Here is a 19,251-nt window from a genome sequence, read left to right on the forward strand (position 1 = left end):
TTACATTCTTTAATTTGCTATAATAAAAACTAAAATATAAAAAATTATATATTAAATTATTCAATAAAATTCTGAAAATCTATCAAAAACCTAATTAAGAGGACATCTGTGTAATTTTGAAACAATTTGTAATTACAACATAAACCTGCATATTATAATTAAGAGGCATACTTAATGCGTCCATTAAAAACGTTCATTATCAAATATAAAAAAGGAATAGTCGTGATTTTTTTGATTTCTTGAATTAGCATTCTGAATTAATATTATTATTCAGAGAAAGTAAAAAGAGGGGCGCAGAAGATGGATAAGGAGGTGAAGGGTCAGGGGATGATTGTCCTTGAGCGGTAGCCCTTCGTAAAGTGGAGGAGTGTGGTAGGGGATGTTGCAGCACCCTAGTTCTTCAATACATCTATCCCACCTCCTACCTGCCCCAGTAGTCGTCCATTGAACACAGTCGCGGTTGCACCAACCCAAGAGTGGCCTATTCCGTCAATATTTGAAAGAGAAATAGCAATCGTGTCACGCAATTCAAGATTGATGAGAAGATAACTGCGATAGACTTTTACATTAAATCGCGTCATCGCAATGTTTGCTTTTTGATTTTGATGAATTTAATGTCGAAACCGATGTAAATATATATATATATATATATTTTTTTTTTTTGGTAAATTATTGTGATCAAAGTGGACTCAACTTCGTTATTTTACAAAATATTTCTCCAATTTTCTTAATAAAAACCTACCATTCTTCATTTTGAATTACAAAAGAGTAAGATTAAAAAATTGCTTTAATTAAAAAAATGAAGATTGAAAATTATTAACAATATCATATGAACAATTGAAATAGTGAAATTATCTTGAATCATGTAAGAATTGTGATTATAATTAAAGTAAACTCTCCTCTAATTTCTCATCGTTTCACAAAAAGCCTTCATCGTAATATATCATTCCCAGATTCTCTCTCTCTCTCTCTCTCTCTCTCTCTCTCTCTCTCTCTCTCTCTCTCTCTCTCTCTCTATATATATATATATATATATATATATATATATATATATATATATATATATATATATTCTCAACAAAATATTTTGATATTTCTTTTTGATACTTATGTAGAAAATATAATTATTAAAGATTGGAAGAATAAAAATCGATTAAATTGAAATTTCAAAATTTTTAATAAAATAAACAGTAAAATACCAATAGTTTCTTGGATTATGTGTTTGTGGATTGTGCATTCAACATTGAAGGCATAAAGAAAGTGAAGTAAGTGAACCTTCAGGAGTGTCAACGGGTCCATTAAAGTTCACAATTGAGTCAGCAAGTTCATCTTCGTCCCGGTCGGATGATCCGGGATCGGATTTTGACGTCAGACAAGAAAAAACGGACTTCTGTAGCGACTCGGAACTTGAATCTTGTAATCAAGACTCCCGCTGCTGGACAGATAGTTTTGTCGTGTTAATGAGCGATTCCTTTGAAGTAATATCGCTACCGGTCGATATGATGCAGGTTCTCTGAATATTTATACGACATTTATCAGATTTATTTAAATATGTGAGAAAAAAATTCTATAATTCAGACATATATATATGTGTGTGTGTGTATATATATATATATATATATATATATATATATATATATATATATGCAATATATAATGTTTAAATATAACAACATATAAGAGAATATAAATCATTTCATCTTCTCTTTTATATTTCAACAATTTAGCATCAATAATATAATATAAATATATAAGTGGTTTTTTTTTTTCAGTAAGCGGCACAGTCGACACAGTGTAATGCCGAGTGTCGACATAAGTTTGTTATAACAAAACAAAAAATAATGTAACTACAGAGTGTAAAATTGAAGCATTTTTATTTAAATAGCATCCATACACTGTGTATTCAATTATGACAAATGTGATACAGCCTATCTATATTTCTTTGCTAAAAAACATCCTACATTAATAACATTAATGATCATAATTTTTTACAATAGCCGGCCAGTTATGGGAAGAAAAATAACACTTGGTACACAAGCCCGGCAGGCGGTGGAAGCAGTAGAAGCGGCACCATCGGAACCGGAAGTGCTGCAGTTGGAGGATGGCAAAGTAGACCGCCAGTAGTGTCGAGTCTTAGTCGGAAAGCTTCCATCACCGAAGAAGCACCACCCCCTGGCGGTGGAAAGCCTTCCTCGGGTCGTGTCATTCGTATCGTCAACAACCATGATCATACTGTTCAGGTATGAGAATTGACAAGATTAATTAGCGTATTAAATGATATAATATCTTAAATCTATATCAAAATATATACATTTTTTTGTATTTATCTCACAATAATACACATCAATGAATTAACATTTTTCTATAGACGCGTGATTAAATTTTACATATTCTTTTGACATAATAATATTAACATAAATTTAAATGAATATATATATATATATATATATATATATATATATATATATATATATATAAATTATATTATTTTATATAATTACTTTTCGCTCCAATTATACAGAGTTTACGAAATACTTGAACAAACTTCTAGAACGTATTTTTCACGTGAAAATAAAGAAAAAGTTTATATAAACCCATAATCAAATATGAGTAGTATATGGTTGCGAAGTTATAGAACAAAGTTTATATTAACGTTATTATATGGCATAAAAATTATGCATTATATATATATATATATATATATATATATATATATATATATAGTTTTACAAGCATTAATAATGCGTTGGCGAAGCATTTAAAAAATTGTGCTTGTAAAATTATATGTAACCGTCCGCAAAATGGTTCGACAATCCTTACTTCGTATCAATGTCTATTTTCAAATGGCGACCATTTTGAGCATTTGTTATAATTTAAATATTTACTTGCAATTATTTAATAATAATATTAACATAAATTTTGTTTTATTATAACTTCGCAATCACTCACATTTGACTTTGAATTTATATAAGCTTTTTTCTTATTTTAACATGAGGAATACGCCTTAGAAGTATTCCTCAATATTAGTATTTGTTCAAGTATTTTGTAAACCCTGAATAATTTTTTAATAATGCAACTTCTCTACATTAATTTTACTCAATTTTTAAATTTATATGTAATTGAATTTGTTGTTTTATTATTTCGTTTGTTATCTGCCTAAAGAATTAATTTTTTAAGTTTATGTTTTATAAACATAATATTTTAATACATATCTCTGATTAAATTTTAAAACTTTATAACACAATATTCGCGCAGAAATATTTTATTTTTTAATACACAACATACATACATATATGCGCGTATATAATTTATTTTATTTAATACATTTAAATAAATAATTTTCTATAGTAAAATTTATGTAGTAAAATTAAGATACAAACAGTAAATTTCGAGTTATTTTCTTGAAATAAATCCAAAAATAAAATAACGATAATAATGTTATAACAAAATAGCGATACGTTCAACATAATCATTTTGGTCTTATTATTATTGCTTGAATTTAAATTCTTAGTTACACACACATTTATCTATATAATTGTTTATATTCCTACACCTGATATAAGCTAATTTGATACTTGTCAGTGTCGGGTTCTACTCAATCTTCGCACATCGCAACCTTTCGAGGAAGTTCTAGAAGATCTTGGTCAGGTATTGAAGATGAACGGAGCCAAGAGAATGTTCACTGTCTCGGGACAAGAGGTTAGCTATAATTTATATATTTATATGCATATTTTATGAATATGTATGTATATGTGTGTATATGTAAGCGCGTGCGCATGTATGCGCTTATGTGTATCTATGTATATACATATAAGATTTAAAGATGTAGTGTATATGCTTGAAATAATCCATCAAACTTGAAAAAATTATTTTTTAATTCAAAAATGTAGCCTGAATTTTTCATATTTTTAAATATAATATTTTCAAAAAAATATACTTATCTTAAAATTAAATTAAAATTAAGGTTGCTCGAAATTGAATAAAACGTATAATTTTATTATTTATATTTACTTTTGAAGCTTGGAAAAAAAATATATACATATATATATATATATATACATATATATTTATTTATTTGTTTATTTGTTTATTATATTTAAAACCGTTAACACAGTTAGACCGTTTTTAAAATTATAGATTTTATTTCACATTGATGCGTTGTAGTGTATATGTAATAAATCATATGTGTAATGTTGCTCGTGCAAATATATGCACATATTTTCAATTATTACTTATAATAATAATAATTATAGACAATTACTTTATGTCTGAATTATCTGCAATTTAAATATAGGCAAATGCGATATAAACAACAATACTGATTGTACAGTATTGATTTTTATTCACTATTAAAAATCGCTATTGAAATGTAGTATAAACACACAATGTTTATTTTGCTATCGCGTTAATAAATGTTTAGAAATTAATTATATTAAATATTTATTGAAATGAATAAATTAAGAATATATATATATTATAATTTTAAGACATGAATACATCATTTTTATGTATGTATATATGTATGTATACATACGTATGTATGTGTACATGTAAATACAATTTATATATTAAACAAAAAATATAAAGAAAATTTATTAAATTTATTAAAATTTATTAAATTAAATTTTTTATTAAATCTGCATGCATAAAATTAAATCTAAAATTTAATCTATTATAAATTTTTATTATTTAAACAAAGCAATAATGTATGTTCGATATACTTTAAAGAAATCTAAGACAGAATGCGTGATTTGAAAGTATAAAAAAGAAAAAAGATGTATGTAAATCCGAAGTATCGGCGTCTTACTTGCAAAATAAGCTTAAAAGCGACGTTAGTCCATAAATATGCATAACGCGCTACAAACACAGGTAAAACGGGGGGATAAAACTTGAAGCGTGACGATAACGGGGTCAGTTTTCGCTCGAGATCATAAGAAATAAGGTTAGTGCTTATACATCTCGTAAGTCACCTTCAAGAGAAATTTTTATTGTTTTTTTTTCGTATTCTATAGACATGTATACACGCACGTAGTATCGAGAGTATCATATAACGTCATATTTAAAAATAATATTAATAATATTATAATAGTATCATATACCAAGTTATCATATATAAAATAATCTTTTTCGAAGAAAAAAGAAGAAGGGAGAAAATATTTTGATTGAATCCCTCTATATATATATATATATATATATATATATATAATTGTATTGAGTATTATATATATGTATATCACGTTAAAACAATTTTTTTTTTACACATTTTAACTTTTGTAAAATATTTATCAAATCATTATGTAAACTTGGAAAGAATTAAGAAGTTCTTATTAACACAATATTATAATTTTTAAGATTTGTTAGATATTGTAGAGAAAGAGAAACACATATATAATTTATAATATAAATTTCATACTTAGCAAGACAAATAATAATTTTATTTATAATTTTATCAATAAGATTTATTCATTTTCCTCCGCCAAATTATATTAGATTAACAGGATGATTTATATATATATATTTTTGTCGCAAAACATTCACAAGCAAGATAATCATAAAAGATCGACTTGATACATTAGACTTGTTAAAATATCGAGCTGATGGAGAGATTGCGAAAGTTTGCAATCATTGAGATCTCTTTATCTTTTAGAATATTGCATGTGCTATTTCTATAAAATAGACTTACTATATCATAATAATACTGTGAAGTATATGTATATCATTCAAAACGCATATATAAATAAGATGAAAAAAGTGTAACGTCGAACATAGTAAGTCAGATTTTTGACATCACAATATATTACACAGTATTATACATTTCTTTCAGAGGGTGATCATGATGTTAAGTGGGAATGTGCCCCCACGTGTTATAAAAAGGTCAGAGATCCATCTTTTCAGGTCACGATCATATATGAATTTCAAATAGGCCAATTTTCTTCGACGAATGGCACATTATCGACTCTTCTCTCTCTTCTTCTTTCCTTATTTTCTTTCTCTTCTCTCTCTCTTTCTCTTTCTACACACACACACACACACATACACACACACACACAGAGAGAGAGAGAGAGAGAGAGCGCGCGCGTGTGTGTATGCGTGCGTACGTATATGCATATATGTATTTTATATATGTGTTTTACACCATATATGTATGATTTCTGATTTGTGAATCAATAGCACATTAGTCTTGAGATTATGCATAACACTTTATTTCGTATTCAAAACAACAAATTCAAATTGGCGTCAATTTGAAATTTTTCAATTTGTTTGTAATTATAATGAAATATTGATAATGATATATAGTTAAATATTTGCAAATTTCTTAAGTATGTTTTCATTTAAACAGCTTATATTTTTTTTAATATTTATTTACATTTGTGTATCATCATGTATAATATATAATATGTATGTATACATACATACGTATACGAATGCGCACGCGCACATATATACATATATTATTTTCTTACATATATATGTATATTCATTAATTCGATATATCATTTCTACAAATAAATTCATAGAAATCAATGTAATACAAAACCTGAAATATTTTATTTTTTTTAAATTATGTCACTTAAACGCGATATGTAATGTTTAATTAATATGGCATAAATTTAAAGGCGTAAATAAAGTTTTAGAAGCTTATTAACGAAGTTTTTAGAATTATTTTATACGCGATAACTTTATTAAATGTTAAATTCAATTAAATTTAATTATTTTACGTTTTGCAATATTAAGCAAAAGAAATTTTTATATGCGATTTGTTACTAGGTAAGAAGTTTCTCGCAGCTGAGAAATGAGTTCGCAGATGTGGATACGTTTTATCTGGGTACTGGATCAGCTCTTGTTACGGCCGGTGGTATCACAGCATCACCAGTACGAAGATCAAGATCACGTGGTCCATCTACTGTTGTAGAAGAGATTAGCCGTCAGAGGAGGGCTCGCAGCAAGAGCAGACCTCGTGCCTTATACATGCCTGACTCTGAAGTTATACGAGTAAACGGTAAAAATAATTAATTATCAGTTTTGATTAATTTTGATCATTATTAATTTTCAATGTTAAAAAAAGATCTCTTGATTTCGTATAACTATATATGATTGATCGAAATATGTCGTATTAATCAACTGATTAAAAAAAAATATATTAAATTCTTTATATTTAATATCTCTTCCTTTTAACTATTAAAGCTATACATCACTGATTTTATTGCTAATCTTTACGCAATTTAAATGTTGAAAACACATATGTTAATTTTGTTTTAGACTAGGTGATTAAGATTACTTAAGATTATTAAATATTAAATTAAAACACATTTTTTATTCGACTAATTCAAGTTTGAATTAATGTAATATAACGATTATATTATCTTGACACACAATATTCGAATACTGAAAAAATTATCAACATTTATTTTAGACGTCTACTCAATAAAGTTGAGATCAAAAGTTGCAGATTATTCTATCATGTAATAAAACAAATTAAAAGATTAAAATAAATTTTTGTAAATTACTTAAAAATTATTTTGATAATTATTGGAACAAGAAAAAAATACTAAAACTAAAAATATTAAACTTTCAAGTTTAATCAAAATGTATGGCTTTCTCTCTAAAAAAAAGTTTACAAAAATACAAATGGCATAAAAATTATTTCTATAATTTTAAAGATTGTTATGAAAATTTCTATTTAAAAAAATCGATCAAATTCAAAATTCTTTGAAAAAAAAATATTTAAATAAAAAAATGACTCAATCGAAATTATTGGAGGAATCATGTAGTGTAAAGTAACAAAAAGTAATGTAGAAAGTGTAATGTATGTACAAGTAATGTACAAAGTGTAATGTACAAAAAGTAATTATTATTGTAGTAAGATTTGCTTAACAAAAATAAATATAGCGTGAAAAATAAAATATGAAAAGATAATTAATATTTATTTATCTGATTAAAAATCTGACTGAAAATTTCGAGATTTACTTGATATTTCCACTTGCGATCAAATCTCTTTCTTCTTGTAAAGAAATTTTATTTTAGAATTAAATAGAATGTGTGTATTATATCATTGATAGATTATAGTGTTGTGGAGGTATTGCGCGAGGAACCAGCCAAAGTGACAATTAGAGGGCTTAGACGATCGTTCTATCCTCCGTCTCACTTACCGCCAGTAGACAATTCGCCACCTGAGAAAAAATTGCAACTCGAGTGGGTTTATGGTTATCGGGGAACCGATACTCGCAGAAATCTTTGGGTTTTACCGAGTGGTGAATTATTGTACTACGTTGCAGCTGTGGCTATTCTTTTTGATAGAGAGGAGAGTGCGCAACGGCATTATATTGGTCACACGGAAGATATTACATGTATGGAAGTAAGTAATCGTTGCGCGCAAAAATATTAAAAAAAATTAAAAATTGAATTCCAAGAAAAAATTCAGGAAAAAATATCAAATTGAATGTCTATAAAATAATGTTCAGAAAAGTAATAAATTTGATTGTTCGAATACATATTTATTAATTGATTTTTCGTAAGGATGGAAATTTTTTTTTAGTTAGTAATTATTACTGCCTTCAAAATTATTATATTTATTTAGCATATTAATTAAGCATCATTGATCATTCTAGGTTCATCCTAGTAGAGAACTCGTTGCGTCAGGTCAAAGAGCGGGTAGGCACAGAAAAGCGCAGTCGCATGTTCGTATATGGTCGACGGAAACCCTCCTTACCTTATATGTATTTGGTATGACTGAATTTCAAATGGGCGTCTCAGCACTAGCATTTTCACAATTGGTAATTATTTCAAGTAAAGACACGAACATTATAATAAAATTAATCCTTTAGAATTTTTTTTGGTGAGAAATGTTGACAAACATTGTTTACAATGAGGTACCAGTACCAATAATATACCAATTACGCAGGAGAAAATTAGAGAGCGCATTTTGGATGCATATGAGAGTATGAACTCAGAAATGAGTAAAAGTATCATAAAAAGAGTAAGAGTATCATTTATGTATTGTATTAAGAAAATGTATTGAAGTTGAACGAAGCATTTTCTAAATACATTTTTGTGTGTTTTGAAGAGTATAAATTAAATAATCCGATTTTTCTGTTTTCTTTAAACACACGTAATTTTCCATGTTCAAAATCATTCACTCGAAGGTCGTTGAATTTCTCTCGATGTTGGCTATAAAATCGTGCGAACAAAAATATGTATAGTTTCATTTATAAAAATGATCTTAATCTTCAAGTGTCTGAAAAAAATGACCTTGGAAAATAATTTTTCTGCCGTTATAATTGCTCTCTTGAACGATACATCTTTTTTTTTAGATATTTTTTCGTATCATCAAAAACAAATGAAATATTTAAAATGTTCGATTTAAATGGATCCTATATAATAGAGAAAAATATTTAAAGAGTAAGCACACATAAAATAAGTATTTTTTATACATGTAATTGGCACAGTACTTAAAAAAGTTCTAAAATTTGATTAAAGTAATTTTTTTTTATAAGTCTTGTAGAAAAAAGTAAACGGCGTATATATTTTACGATATTATTTTAAATATTTTATGATTCATAATTAATAATCATTAATTGATTAAGAAAGACATTATATAAATTTCGAATTATTTGACATATAGAATGGTGGTAGTTACGTACTTGCCGTGGATGCTGGAAGAGAAGCCATACTTTCGGTATGGCAGTGGCAATGGGGTCATTTGTTAGGCAAGGTTGCTGTAAGTTTTCCTCTTTTTATAGTACAATAATTCAATATCTAAATACATCAGTTATATTTCATCATCACCAATATTTCTGATATAAATTATGATTATCATTATATTTTATATAAAATTCCTACTAATATTTTGTATATTTTATTAACATTATACATATATATATATATATATATATATATATATATATATATCAATACATTTATATTTTATTAATATCACTAATTGCGTTAATGTAGTATTTTTATATATGAATTTATTTAGGAATTTGTTATATGTAATTTATTTAGACTATGCAAGAAGATCTCACAGGGGCGGCATTTCATCCATTGGATGATAATCTTTTAATAACGCATGGGCGCGGTCATTTGACTTTCTGGAACCGGCGAAAAGATGGTTTCTTTGAGCGAACCGATATCATTAAACCGGTAAATTAGTGTAAAGCTTATGCATTAATTTTTAATTATTCAGTATTGTAAACTCTGTTAATGTTTTGATACTTTGTATGATCTATAAGAATTGACTTTACAAATTTAAAGTTAATGTTTTAGTAAGGATCGATATTTTTATCAGATATACATGCATATACATGCATATATGTGAGTGCAAATGTTCATATATGTGATGTGTGTTATAAATTTTATGGAGTATCTGATATAGTTTGTATAAACTCACTTCAAAAAAATTTATAAAAACTTAAAGAAGATTATGTATAAAAGAAAAATTTTAATCTCTCAGATTATGTTATTTACCATGAGATTATGTATATCATTATCGTAACACAATGTATAAAATGTAAATTAAATCTTTAATAATTAAATCTTTTTGTATGATATTAGTCATATATGTATAATTCTTATTTTTATTATTTCGAATTTTTATTATTTCGAATTTCTATATACAATTTTCAATTTGAAAATTATTTGATATATTTTTAGCCATCTCGTACACACGTGACAAGTATTCAATTCGAGCAAGATGGTGATGTCGTCACAGCGGACAGTGACGGTTTCATCACTGTATATTCGGTGGATGCGGATGGAGCATATTTTGTGCGAATGGAATTCGAAGCGCACAACAAGGGTATTAGCTCTCTCGTCATGTTATCGGAAGGCACATTGCTTTCTGGTGGTGAAAAAGATAGAAAAATAGCCGCTTGGGATTCATTACAAAATTACAAACGCATTACTGACACAAAGGTTGGTAAGAATAAAGTTATAGACAAAAATTTATTCACGTAATATATAATAATATAAAATCGATCAATTATGTGACTGATATAAGGATTGTCAAATTATATATTTTTCTTATAATTTATTTATATATATAAGCAAAGTTATAATATATATAATATATATAATTTTTTAATCTTATTTTTGTTGTGATTTCTTTAATTAATTTAGTCAATAATTTCTTACTTAATTGCTCTATACTGTATTATTTAACTAATAATAATATATATAATTATAAAACGTAACCCCTGAATTTATTTCTACAGTGAATATTTAAATTTTTTTATTAGAACAAAATCTGTATAGGTACATTATTTACATATGTTGTAAGAGATAGGAAAAAAATTAAATATTTTTGTTAATCTTAAAAATTAAAAATGAAAAAGAATGCTGGATTCCAAAAATGATATCCAATATATATATATATTAAGTTAATATATTTAATATATTTTATTAAAGTTAAATATTTTTTTCTTTTAATGATAAATTAGTCAAGAACTTAAATCGAAATTGTCCAATTATCATTCAAAAACAACCCAGCAAACACCAAGTAACATTTATATAACTGTTATTTGGTGTTTGCTGGGAAACTTTATTTAAATCTAACATCTCTTATTTTCATATTTATAGTTGCCAGAATCGGTGGGCGGAGTTCGCAGTATATATCCACAACGTCCTGGACGAAATGATGGGAATATTTATGTAGGAACTACGCGAAACAACATTCTTGAGGGTTCTCTACAGAGAAGGTTCAATCAAGTCGTATTTGGCCATGGCAGACAACTATGGGGTTTGGCGGTTCATCCTGATGATGAAGTCTTTGCTACTGCGGGACATGACAAAAACATTGCTCTTTGGCGAAGACACAAGCTATTGTGGACCACGCAAGTAAATTTGATAAAGATTAATCTTGTTTAAATAGCACAAAAGAACAGCTACTTTTAACGACTATTGTAAATTAAAATAAATTTTTTTGAATTCTATACGTGCTAGAAAAAGATTTGACGCTTCAAGTACGATCTAAAGATCTCCCTCTCTCTCTCTTTCTTTCTTTCTTTTTTTTCTTTTTTCTCTCTCTTTTTTTCCTCATTGCATTACTTCCTCTATACAAGAGTTATTATGAAAAAATTTGTTCTAGAATATATAGAGTTCAGTGACTACATGTGCTGAACACTATATATTGAGCAAATTCTGACAATCAAAATGTAATTCATTTTTAAACGAATGATTCTGTCAAGAATTGTTATCACTTCTAAGAGAGAATCAAAATTAATGAGGTTCTTTTCCTGTTATATGTTTTCTCTTTCTATTATATTATGTTTTTAGTTGAAAAGAACAGCTTTTTAAGGTGTGTATGATTAAAGTTATGTATGTATAGTACATATCTTTTTGTGGGGTTTTCAGGTGGGTTTTGAATGCATATGCATAGCCTTTCATCCATTCGGCGTGGCATTAGCGGCAGGATCATCCGAAGGTCATCTTTTGGTACTCGCAGCTGATACTGGCGCAGCCGTAGCAACTCTTAGAGTATGCGGATCGCCTTTATCTTGCATCGGATATAATCCTAGTACGATATAAGTATTATTTCGATTCTTCGAAACTTATTAAATGTTTGCAAAATTTAAATTAAAGAAATTTAATTTACAAAAACAAAAAGAAAATATTTTAATTGAAACAGTTTTTGTTTTTTTATCGCATTTATGTTTTATCTATTTTTAGCTCAGGGTATATTTCAATTTATCAGAATATATTTCAAACATTAATTTCCGAAATACTTTAGAAAGAAATCTTTTTTTTGATATCAACATGTCTTTTGCAATATCATGTATTACTATTCAAATTATATGTCTTTTAAAAATATATGATCTCAATATATTTTCCTATTATCTGGCTAGCTGGAGAAATTGTGGCTATGGGTTCCCAAAACGGCAGTGTATATCTCTTTAGAGTATCTAGGGATGGATTTTCATATAAGAAGAGCAACAAAATCCGCGGCACGCAGCCATTGGTACAACTCGATTGGAGTTCTGATAGTCGTTTTCTCCAAACTGTTACTCAAGATTATGATCTTGTGTTCTGTGAGTCATCTGTCACATTTCGATTGATTTTAAAGAAATATATATAGACGAATTTACATAACTGCATAAAAAAACATATGTATAAAAAAATGGATTAACTTATATGTATATACATATGCAAAAGTATTATAAAATTACTAATGCAAAAAGTACTACATTGTTGCGTTTTCTATATGAAACATGTGATTGGCTTATTTCTCTGTGCATATTCTTTATGCATATGCTATGCAAATCCGTCCGAATATGTTCTATCTTTTTCATTATTATCACTCATACACACACACACATATATATATTACTAATATAATATATTGTCAATGTAAGCAACATATTAAGCTAAAAAAAATGTTTGGAGCAAAAGGAAATACTGTTTTACTCGCGTATGTTCAAATGCAAATTTTTTCTCTAGGGGACGTCAAGGTGTTATCATCAGAAAAGAGTCCTTTAGTCATGAAAGACGTCAAGTGGTACACTCACAATTGCACTGTTGGTTATATGGTCTCTGGTTAGTTTTTTGATATTTTAAATATATAATAAAATGATAAGGATAATTGAACATTAAAAATAGATAAAGAGGAATAAAACTGATTGTGAGAAATGTAAAAAAGGAATATCATACATAAGTACATCATATTGAACATACTGTCCCTTCTCAGCATACACATCATTTAATAATACAAACGTACATGTGCATAATAACCAATTGCATCTTACATTAATATATTAATAGTATTGTGGAAAAAAGTAACGGTATAATCAGTTACAGTACTTAATTTTTATTAATTCTTTTAATCACTATAGTAAACTTTAATATGTGTAATTTACAGTAGAAAAACTTAGAATATAAAGTAAAGAGTTAGATAATTTCGTAATTTAATGTTTCATAATCTAATGCTGAATTTCACATAGAAGAGGGGGGGGGGGGAATTCCTTCCTTTATAGAATTTAAATAAAAAACAATAGTATTTGATATTTCATGCATATTCTGTGCCAAGGATTTCGAACATGTGATTGACAGAGTAAATTGTTACTCATCTTTTATAACGTTTGCGATCTTACAATAAGGAAGAGGATAGAGATCATTTCGGTGGTATTCGATGGATTTTGTAACTCCCGAAGTATGCCGAATTCCGTCAAATCTAAATATAATTTAATCCTAATTTAAGTTGTCTTTTTTCGCTTATGCAAGAATTGAACTTGCTTACTACGAAGATTGTAAAGAGTGAAGATAAAGCTTTTTCTTATCTATCATATGTCATTTCAAATCGTAAATCTAAGATCTCTGTAATCTTCTATACTACTTTTTTTGATCTTTGTTTACAGAAACAGCTAAACAAATTTATAAATTTGTTCAAATTTATAAGGACATTGTATAGAATATAATACATTTCACACATGTATACTAATTTGTTTCGTCTGGTTTTTGTGCATTACAATACATATTATCAGTATTGATGACAGTATGATGAGTATGATGACAGTCTGACAGTACTAAAAAATCATTCATATAGATATAATTTTACTTATATATGATATACTTTATCAATTAAAACAAGACACAGTCTTGTTTTATAGATTTGTACATTATTGTTTGTATTACATGGTTTTATTATCTTATTTATGCAAAGTTCTTTGTTATTAGATTTTCAAAAAACAGGACTATTATTATTATGTTATTGTAATTACATCCATACAAACGAGCTTTTTCTGATTTTGTTTGCAGGCCAATGGAACAATCGTTATTATCCACTGACCACAGTTGTCACCACTTCCAGCAGATCAGCGGCGCACGATATGCTGGTGAGCGGCGATGCCGAAGGTTATCTTCGGCTCTTTAAATATCCATGCACTAATGCTAAGGCCGAATATATCGAGGAGAAAGTATATAGTTCATTGGTGGCCTGTGCCAGATTTCTTTACAATGATCAAAATATTGTCACTGTCGGCGGCACTGATGCTGCACTGATGCTTTGGGAATTGGTGGACGAATAAAAAATAGAATTACTAAAAATAATATATCCACTATTCATGTATTTGTAGCGATAAGTACGAGGTGCTGGCGCCTCTTGATAAACTTTAAGAGATAAATAGGACTCGTATGTTAATGAGAGTACATATGAGAACACATATGTTAGAAATTCTCGTTGAATGATGAAAAGCATAAATATGCGAAGGAGAAACATAAATAAAACATCCAAAAATTAGTTAAAACGGAAATAATATAATATAACATGCAAAAAACTTTTATGAGCTTTAAGAAAAGTACAATTAGAGACCCTCAAATTAGAATCTGGATTTCTTTGTAGTATTTGACTTTTTATAGCTTGGCTGAGACATTTTTGGCCAAAAATGATGGAATCAATCTGAAATATTGAAAATTTGAGCGTTGTCACTAATTCACAAAAGCTAAAATATAAAGTACATTTTAACTATTTTACCATCATTTTTGGCCAAACTGAAAGTAGTATCTAAATTTAAACTTGAGAGTCTCTCTATTATAAATATGCGAATTTATCTGGACAAATCTTTATATTGTAATCAATATTGTAAACATAGTAAAGATAAATCATTGAATTACAGGAGATTCGTCATAATACACACACACACACACACACATATATACATTATGTCGAAATCTCTTATAATTCAATGATTTATCTTTACTATGTTTGTTTTATATATATAGTTTAATGGGATAAAGCGAGTAATTGTTATGTTCACAATGTTTTGATAGCAAAGATAAAATAATCAGATAAAAAGTTAAAACTCTATTTTTGTTTTTCGATAGAAAGGAACGAAAATTCTGTTTCTACCTTTCGTTTCTTCCTATGTGTTTTTAGACCTCAAGCTTTGCGCTATCCTTATTATGTCTATGATTAATATCGTGCTGTTATCTATATTAAATATAGTTTAATATAGTTTACACGATGTATGATATCTAGCCATATAAATGTTTTTGTAAAGAGCTTCGTTGCAGGTCAACGCATCTCTCTTACTAGCCATCTTTATTCACGTATATTTTAGATAATAGAGACATGAAAGGAAACATGTTTTTCGTATTTATCGCAGTAGTTAGTAAAAAGCGATTAGGATTATCACTGCCAAGTGTTAATATAAAGGCATTAATATAAAAAAGTTTTAACAATTCATGATTAAGCTTTGTTTTTACGTTTGACGCTTTGATAGTTGTGTTTCAAAAAATTCATATCACATCAGAACTTTTTATGTCGAAATCGAGACTAAAAAGTCTATCGAGGCAAATTTGCATAATCATGTAATATGTATACATGAAGAAATTTATTAATATTAGATGTTATTAATATTAGATATAAACAATGTTTAATATCACTTAATAAATAATAAAGTATTGTTATAATTTTCAGATTAATTGGTTGACTTTTCTTTATGCTTATTATGCGTATTTATTACACAGTTGTGCAAATCTGTTTGGATGGAAATATTTGTTTCTTTTATCCTGATTAATCAATCAAATGCTATTTCGTTCCAATGAATAGATTTTCAAAAGTAGTTTCGTATTCACTATTTTTGGATTCTTTAATAATTATTATTGTATAAACATAATAGAAATAAATTGAGCAGATCCTCCATAATGCTTTGGCGATAAAACTTAGTTCAAAAGAGAGAGAAAATAAAAGCAAAATCTCTGTTTCTCTCTATTATTTGCCTTCTGTAGAGAGGAATAAAGATTATGTCTGTTATCCTTCTTTTCTTTTTATGTGTTCTTCAGAATAGCACGATCGTATAGCCATTCTTTAAGAATAAAAAACATGAAAAATTTTACTATAGAAATTAATAGCAAATTTTTTCACGTTTTCGGGCTTAGAGAAAAATTACATGATCGTTACCAAGTAGTCTAATAAGATTAACAGACATTCATTTTCTATAAATTTTATGTTTATATATGTATACATATATGCGCGTTATACACATACACATATACATATGTACAGGTACATATATATATAAGTATTTAGTATGTATATGCATGAATGTATGTGTGTGTGTATGCGTTCTTGCGTGTATATATGTATGTAATAGTAGATAAAAATTTATGTGAATTTTAATATTGTATATCTCTATGAAATTAATAATAATAATGATAAAATAATAATTACAAACTTAGTTTAGAGTACTTGCAATAATGCTTAAATATTTGATACATTAAAAGCCAATTGTTTACTTCAATTTTGATCGGATGATATTAAGAAAAATTAAAAATAGCTAAGCATGCGCAAAGAGTATGAAAAAAGAATCGGGCGCATGAATTATCATATACATTCTCTTTCTCAGCTTGTTTTCAATACATAGAACTCTTACGCACAAGTCTAGTTTGCATCAATCGTTTGATAAATAGTAAATATAACTAGTAAAAAGTTTATCAAATAGTAAATATAACTAGTAAATTTGTTTAAATTTGGCTGACTAGTTGATTTAATCATTAACTGATCAAATGTACTACTTGATACGAGGCTCGTAATCAGCCCGTTATGTCAGAAGGGGAAAAATCCTATAGGTGGGGCAGTCTCAAAAATTCTTTTCCCATGCACAATTTTACGAATTTTTACATAAATCAAACGGCATTTTACTCAGGAAACATACATTTCTAAAAATGAAAGAAAAAGATCGATTTTTTTACCTCCATTAAATATGTAAAGCATTAAGAAATAAATAGGATAAAAATTTACCAGAGAAAGCAAATAAAGTCGCTAAAGATGGGCTATACTCCCATTTGTCCTCCTCTCCCCTGATTATGAGCCTGGATATGAATATCAAACAATGTAAATTAGGCTTGTTGAGAGTGACGATTAACTTCCAACACCAATATTACTCTGCTGGTCTTTGTTTCTCTCTCTTTAATACAAAATGCATTTGATTTATCATATTGACAATTCGAAATTAACTGGAATTTGGTCAAAGTAGCTCTCATAAGAGATCTGTTCATTATAATTATATATTTAAGCGTTAAAGAGGAAGAGAGAGAGAGAGAGAGAGAAACAGAACGACAAGCTGAGTGTAGAAAGTGCAACACGAACAAATCTCATATGAATATTCCTAGAGAAACTAGAGGATACTAAAGAGGGGAATGATTCATTGGGTGCATCCAGAAGCACAATCGCTCACTGAGCGGCTAAGTAGCACTCGAATGTGATTGGTGAATTCGAAGATAGAAACCAATCACATTCAATTGCTACTTAGCCGCTCAGTGAGCGGTTGTGCTTCTGGATGCACCCATTGGTCGCATTCAGCGGACTCAACGGTTGGGCAACATTACTAGATTTTCCGATGTAATTCAACGCTGACTAGTCGAATCTGAAAGTAAAAACCAATCAGATTCGATTGCACCTTAGCAGTTGAGTCCGCTGAATACGGCCGTGAGTAGAAAATTTATAAAATCCTGATAGGGATTCTAAAAATTTTCTGTTCAATAGCTAATTAACTTATCTGACAAATATTTCAACTATCTTAAATTTTTTGTTATATATTAATAAGTAATCGAATATTTTGTCGTATATGTCGAATGTAATCGTAATTTAATAATTTTTTAAAGTGTCAATCCACGCGGAAAATCAAATTAATTATGTTTTACTAAATTCTTTTGTATTGCTTATTTAATAAGTACTATAATAAATATAAAAAGTACTAATTATCATTACAAGTATCAATTTTATTTTGATATATTACTATTATTGTTTGATTATTTAATTTATGTAACACATTATACAATTTATGCACACATAGAAACAGAAATGCCTTAACACATGAAAAGTTATATATATAAAAGCATATATATATATATATATATATATATATATATATATATATGTATATATATTACTCAAATATGTCCCAATTAGTGAATTTTATACTATACTGGAATGCTCAGTGTATTGTAAGAAATAGGACCCAAAAAAAGAAAGATAAATAATTTGGTCATTTTTTTCTGCTTTATCTAATTTTGTATTAATCATTGGTTTCTTTATTTTTTTCATTACCTAGTTTAAGCATTTTATTATAGTATAAAGTTCACATACACACACACACACACACACACACACACACACACAGATCTGACATGCCTATAAATTTCTATCCAAAGTAACAATCTTCAAGCATAAAGGCATTTGTGACAAGTGTACACAAACTATACTTATATATTTTTAACTATTGGTCAGAATAATACGTTGCTTTGTTTTGATGACAGATA

General features: G+C 27.7%; 1 protein-coding gene and 2 long non-coding RNA genes across 9 annotated transcripts in view; 1 reads left to right on the forward strand and 2 right to left on the reverse strand.

The window, feature by feature from the left end:
* Dcx-emap (Doublecortin-domain-containing echinoderm-microtubule-associated protein) overlaps positions 1 to 17,178 on the forward strand; it is a 36,715-nt gene extending 19,537 nt beyond the window's left edge. For 5 of the 6 annotated variants that reach the window (XM_083087098.1, XM_083087097.1, XM_083087094.1 and 2 more), the window contains 13 exons: positions 1,998 to 2,240; positions 3,583 to 3,699; positions 6,769 to 7,000; positions 8,061 to 8,356; positions 8,610 to 8,774; positions 9,623 to 9,718; positions 10,006 to 10,143; positions 10,654 to 10,914; positions 11,578 to 11,835; positions 12,352 to 12,514; positions 12,843 to 13,025; positions 13,435 to 13,530; positions 14,749 to 17,178. In XM_083087098.1, the coding sequence (XP_082943224.1) occupies positions 1,998 to 2,240; positions 3,583 to 3,699; positions 6,769 to 7,000; positions 8,061 to 8,356; positions 8,610 to 8,774; positions 9,623 to 9,718; positions 10,006 to 10,143; positions 10,654 to 10,914; positions 11,578 to 11,835; positions 12,352 to 12,514; positions 12,843 to 13,025; positions 13,435 to 13,530; positions 14,749 to 15,017 (2,517 nt within the window). In that variant the 3' untranslated portion in view covers positions 15,018 to 17,178. Of the gene's footprint in view, positions 1 to 1,301; positions 1,509 to 1,997; positions 2,241 to 3,582; positions 3,700 to 6,768; positions 7,001 to 8,060; positions 8,357 to 8,609; positions 8,775 to 9,622; positions 9,719 to 10,005; positions 10,144 to 10,653; positions 10,915 to 11,577; positions 11,836 to 12,351; positions 12,515 to 12,842; positions 13,026 to 13,434; positions 13,531 to 14,748 lie in introns of those variants that run through there. The other variant, XM_083087099.1, reaches the window with a different exon arrangement.
* On the reverse strand, positions 1,864 to 5,055 carry LOC145964402 (uncharacterized). Its single transcript, XR_014436451.1, has 3 exons — positions 4,808 to 5,055; positions 3,554 to 3,704; positions 1,864 to 2,232 (listed from the first exon to the last, which is right to left on the reverse strand). It is a non-coding gene; the product is annotated as an uncharacterized LOC145964402 (long non-coding RNA).
* On the reverse strand, positions 11,344 to 18,040 carry LOC145964403 (uncharacterized). 2 transcript variants are annotated; one of them, XR_014436453.1, is made up of 3 exons: positions 17,732 to 18,040; positions 14,720 to 17,649; positions 11,344 to 12,511 (listed from the first exon to the last, which is right to left on the reverse strand). It is a non-coding gene; the product is annotated as an uncharacterized LOC145964403 (long non-coding RNA). The 2 variants fall into 2 exon arrangements; XR_014436452.1 differs by having other exon boundaries at positions 14,712 to 17,649.
* Positions 18,041 to 19,251: the final 1,211 nt, after the last annotated feature.

The sequence above is a fragment of the Camponotus vicinus genome, unplaced genomic scaffold, assembly GCF_025532165.1.
Source record: "Camponotus vicinus isolate PSW18456_S1 unplaced genomic scaffold, iyCamVici1.0 SCAF_13, whole genome shotgun sequence".
Classification (NCBI taxonomy): domain Eukaryota; kingdom Metazoa; phylum Arthropoda; class Insecta; order Hymenoptera; family Formicidae; genus Camponotus; species Camponotus vicinus.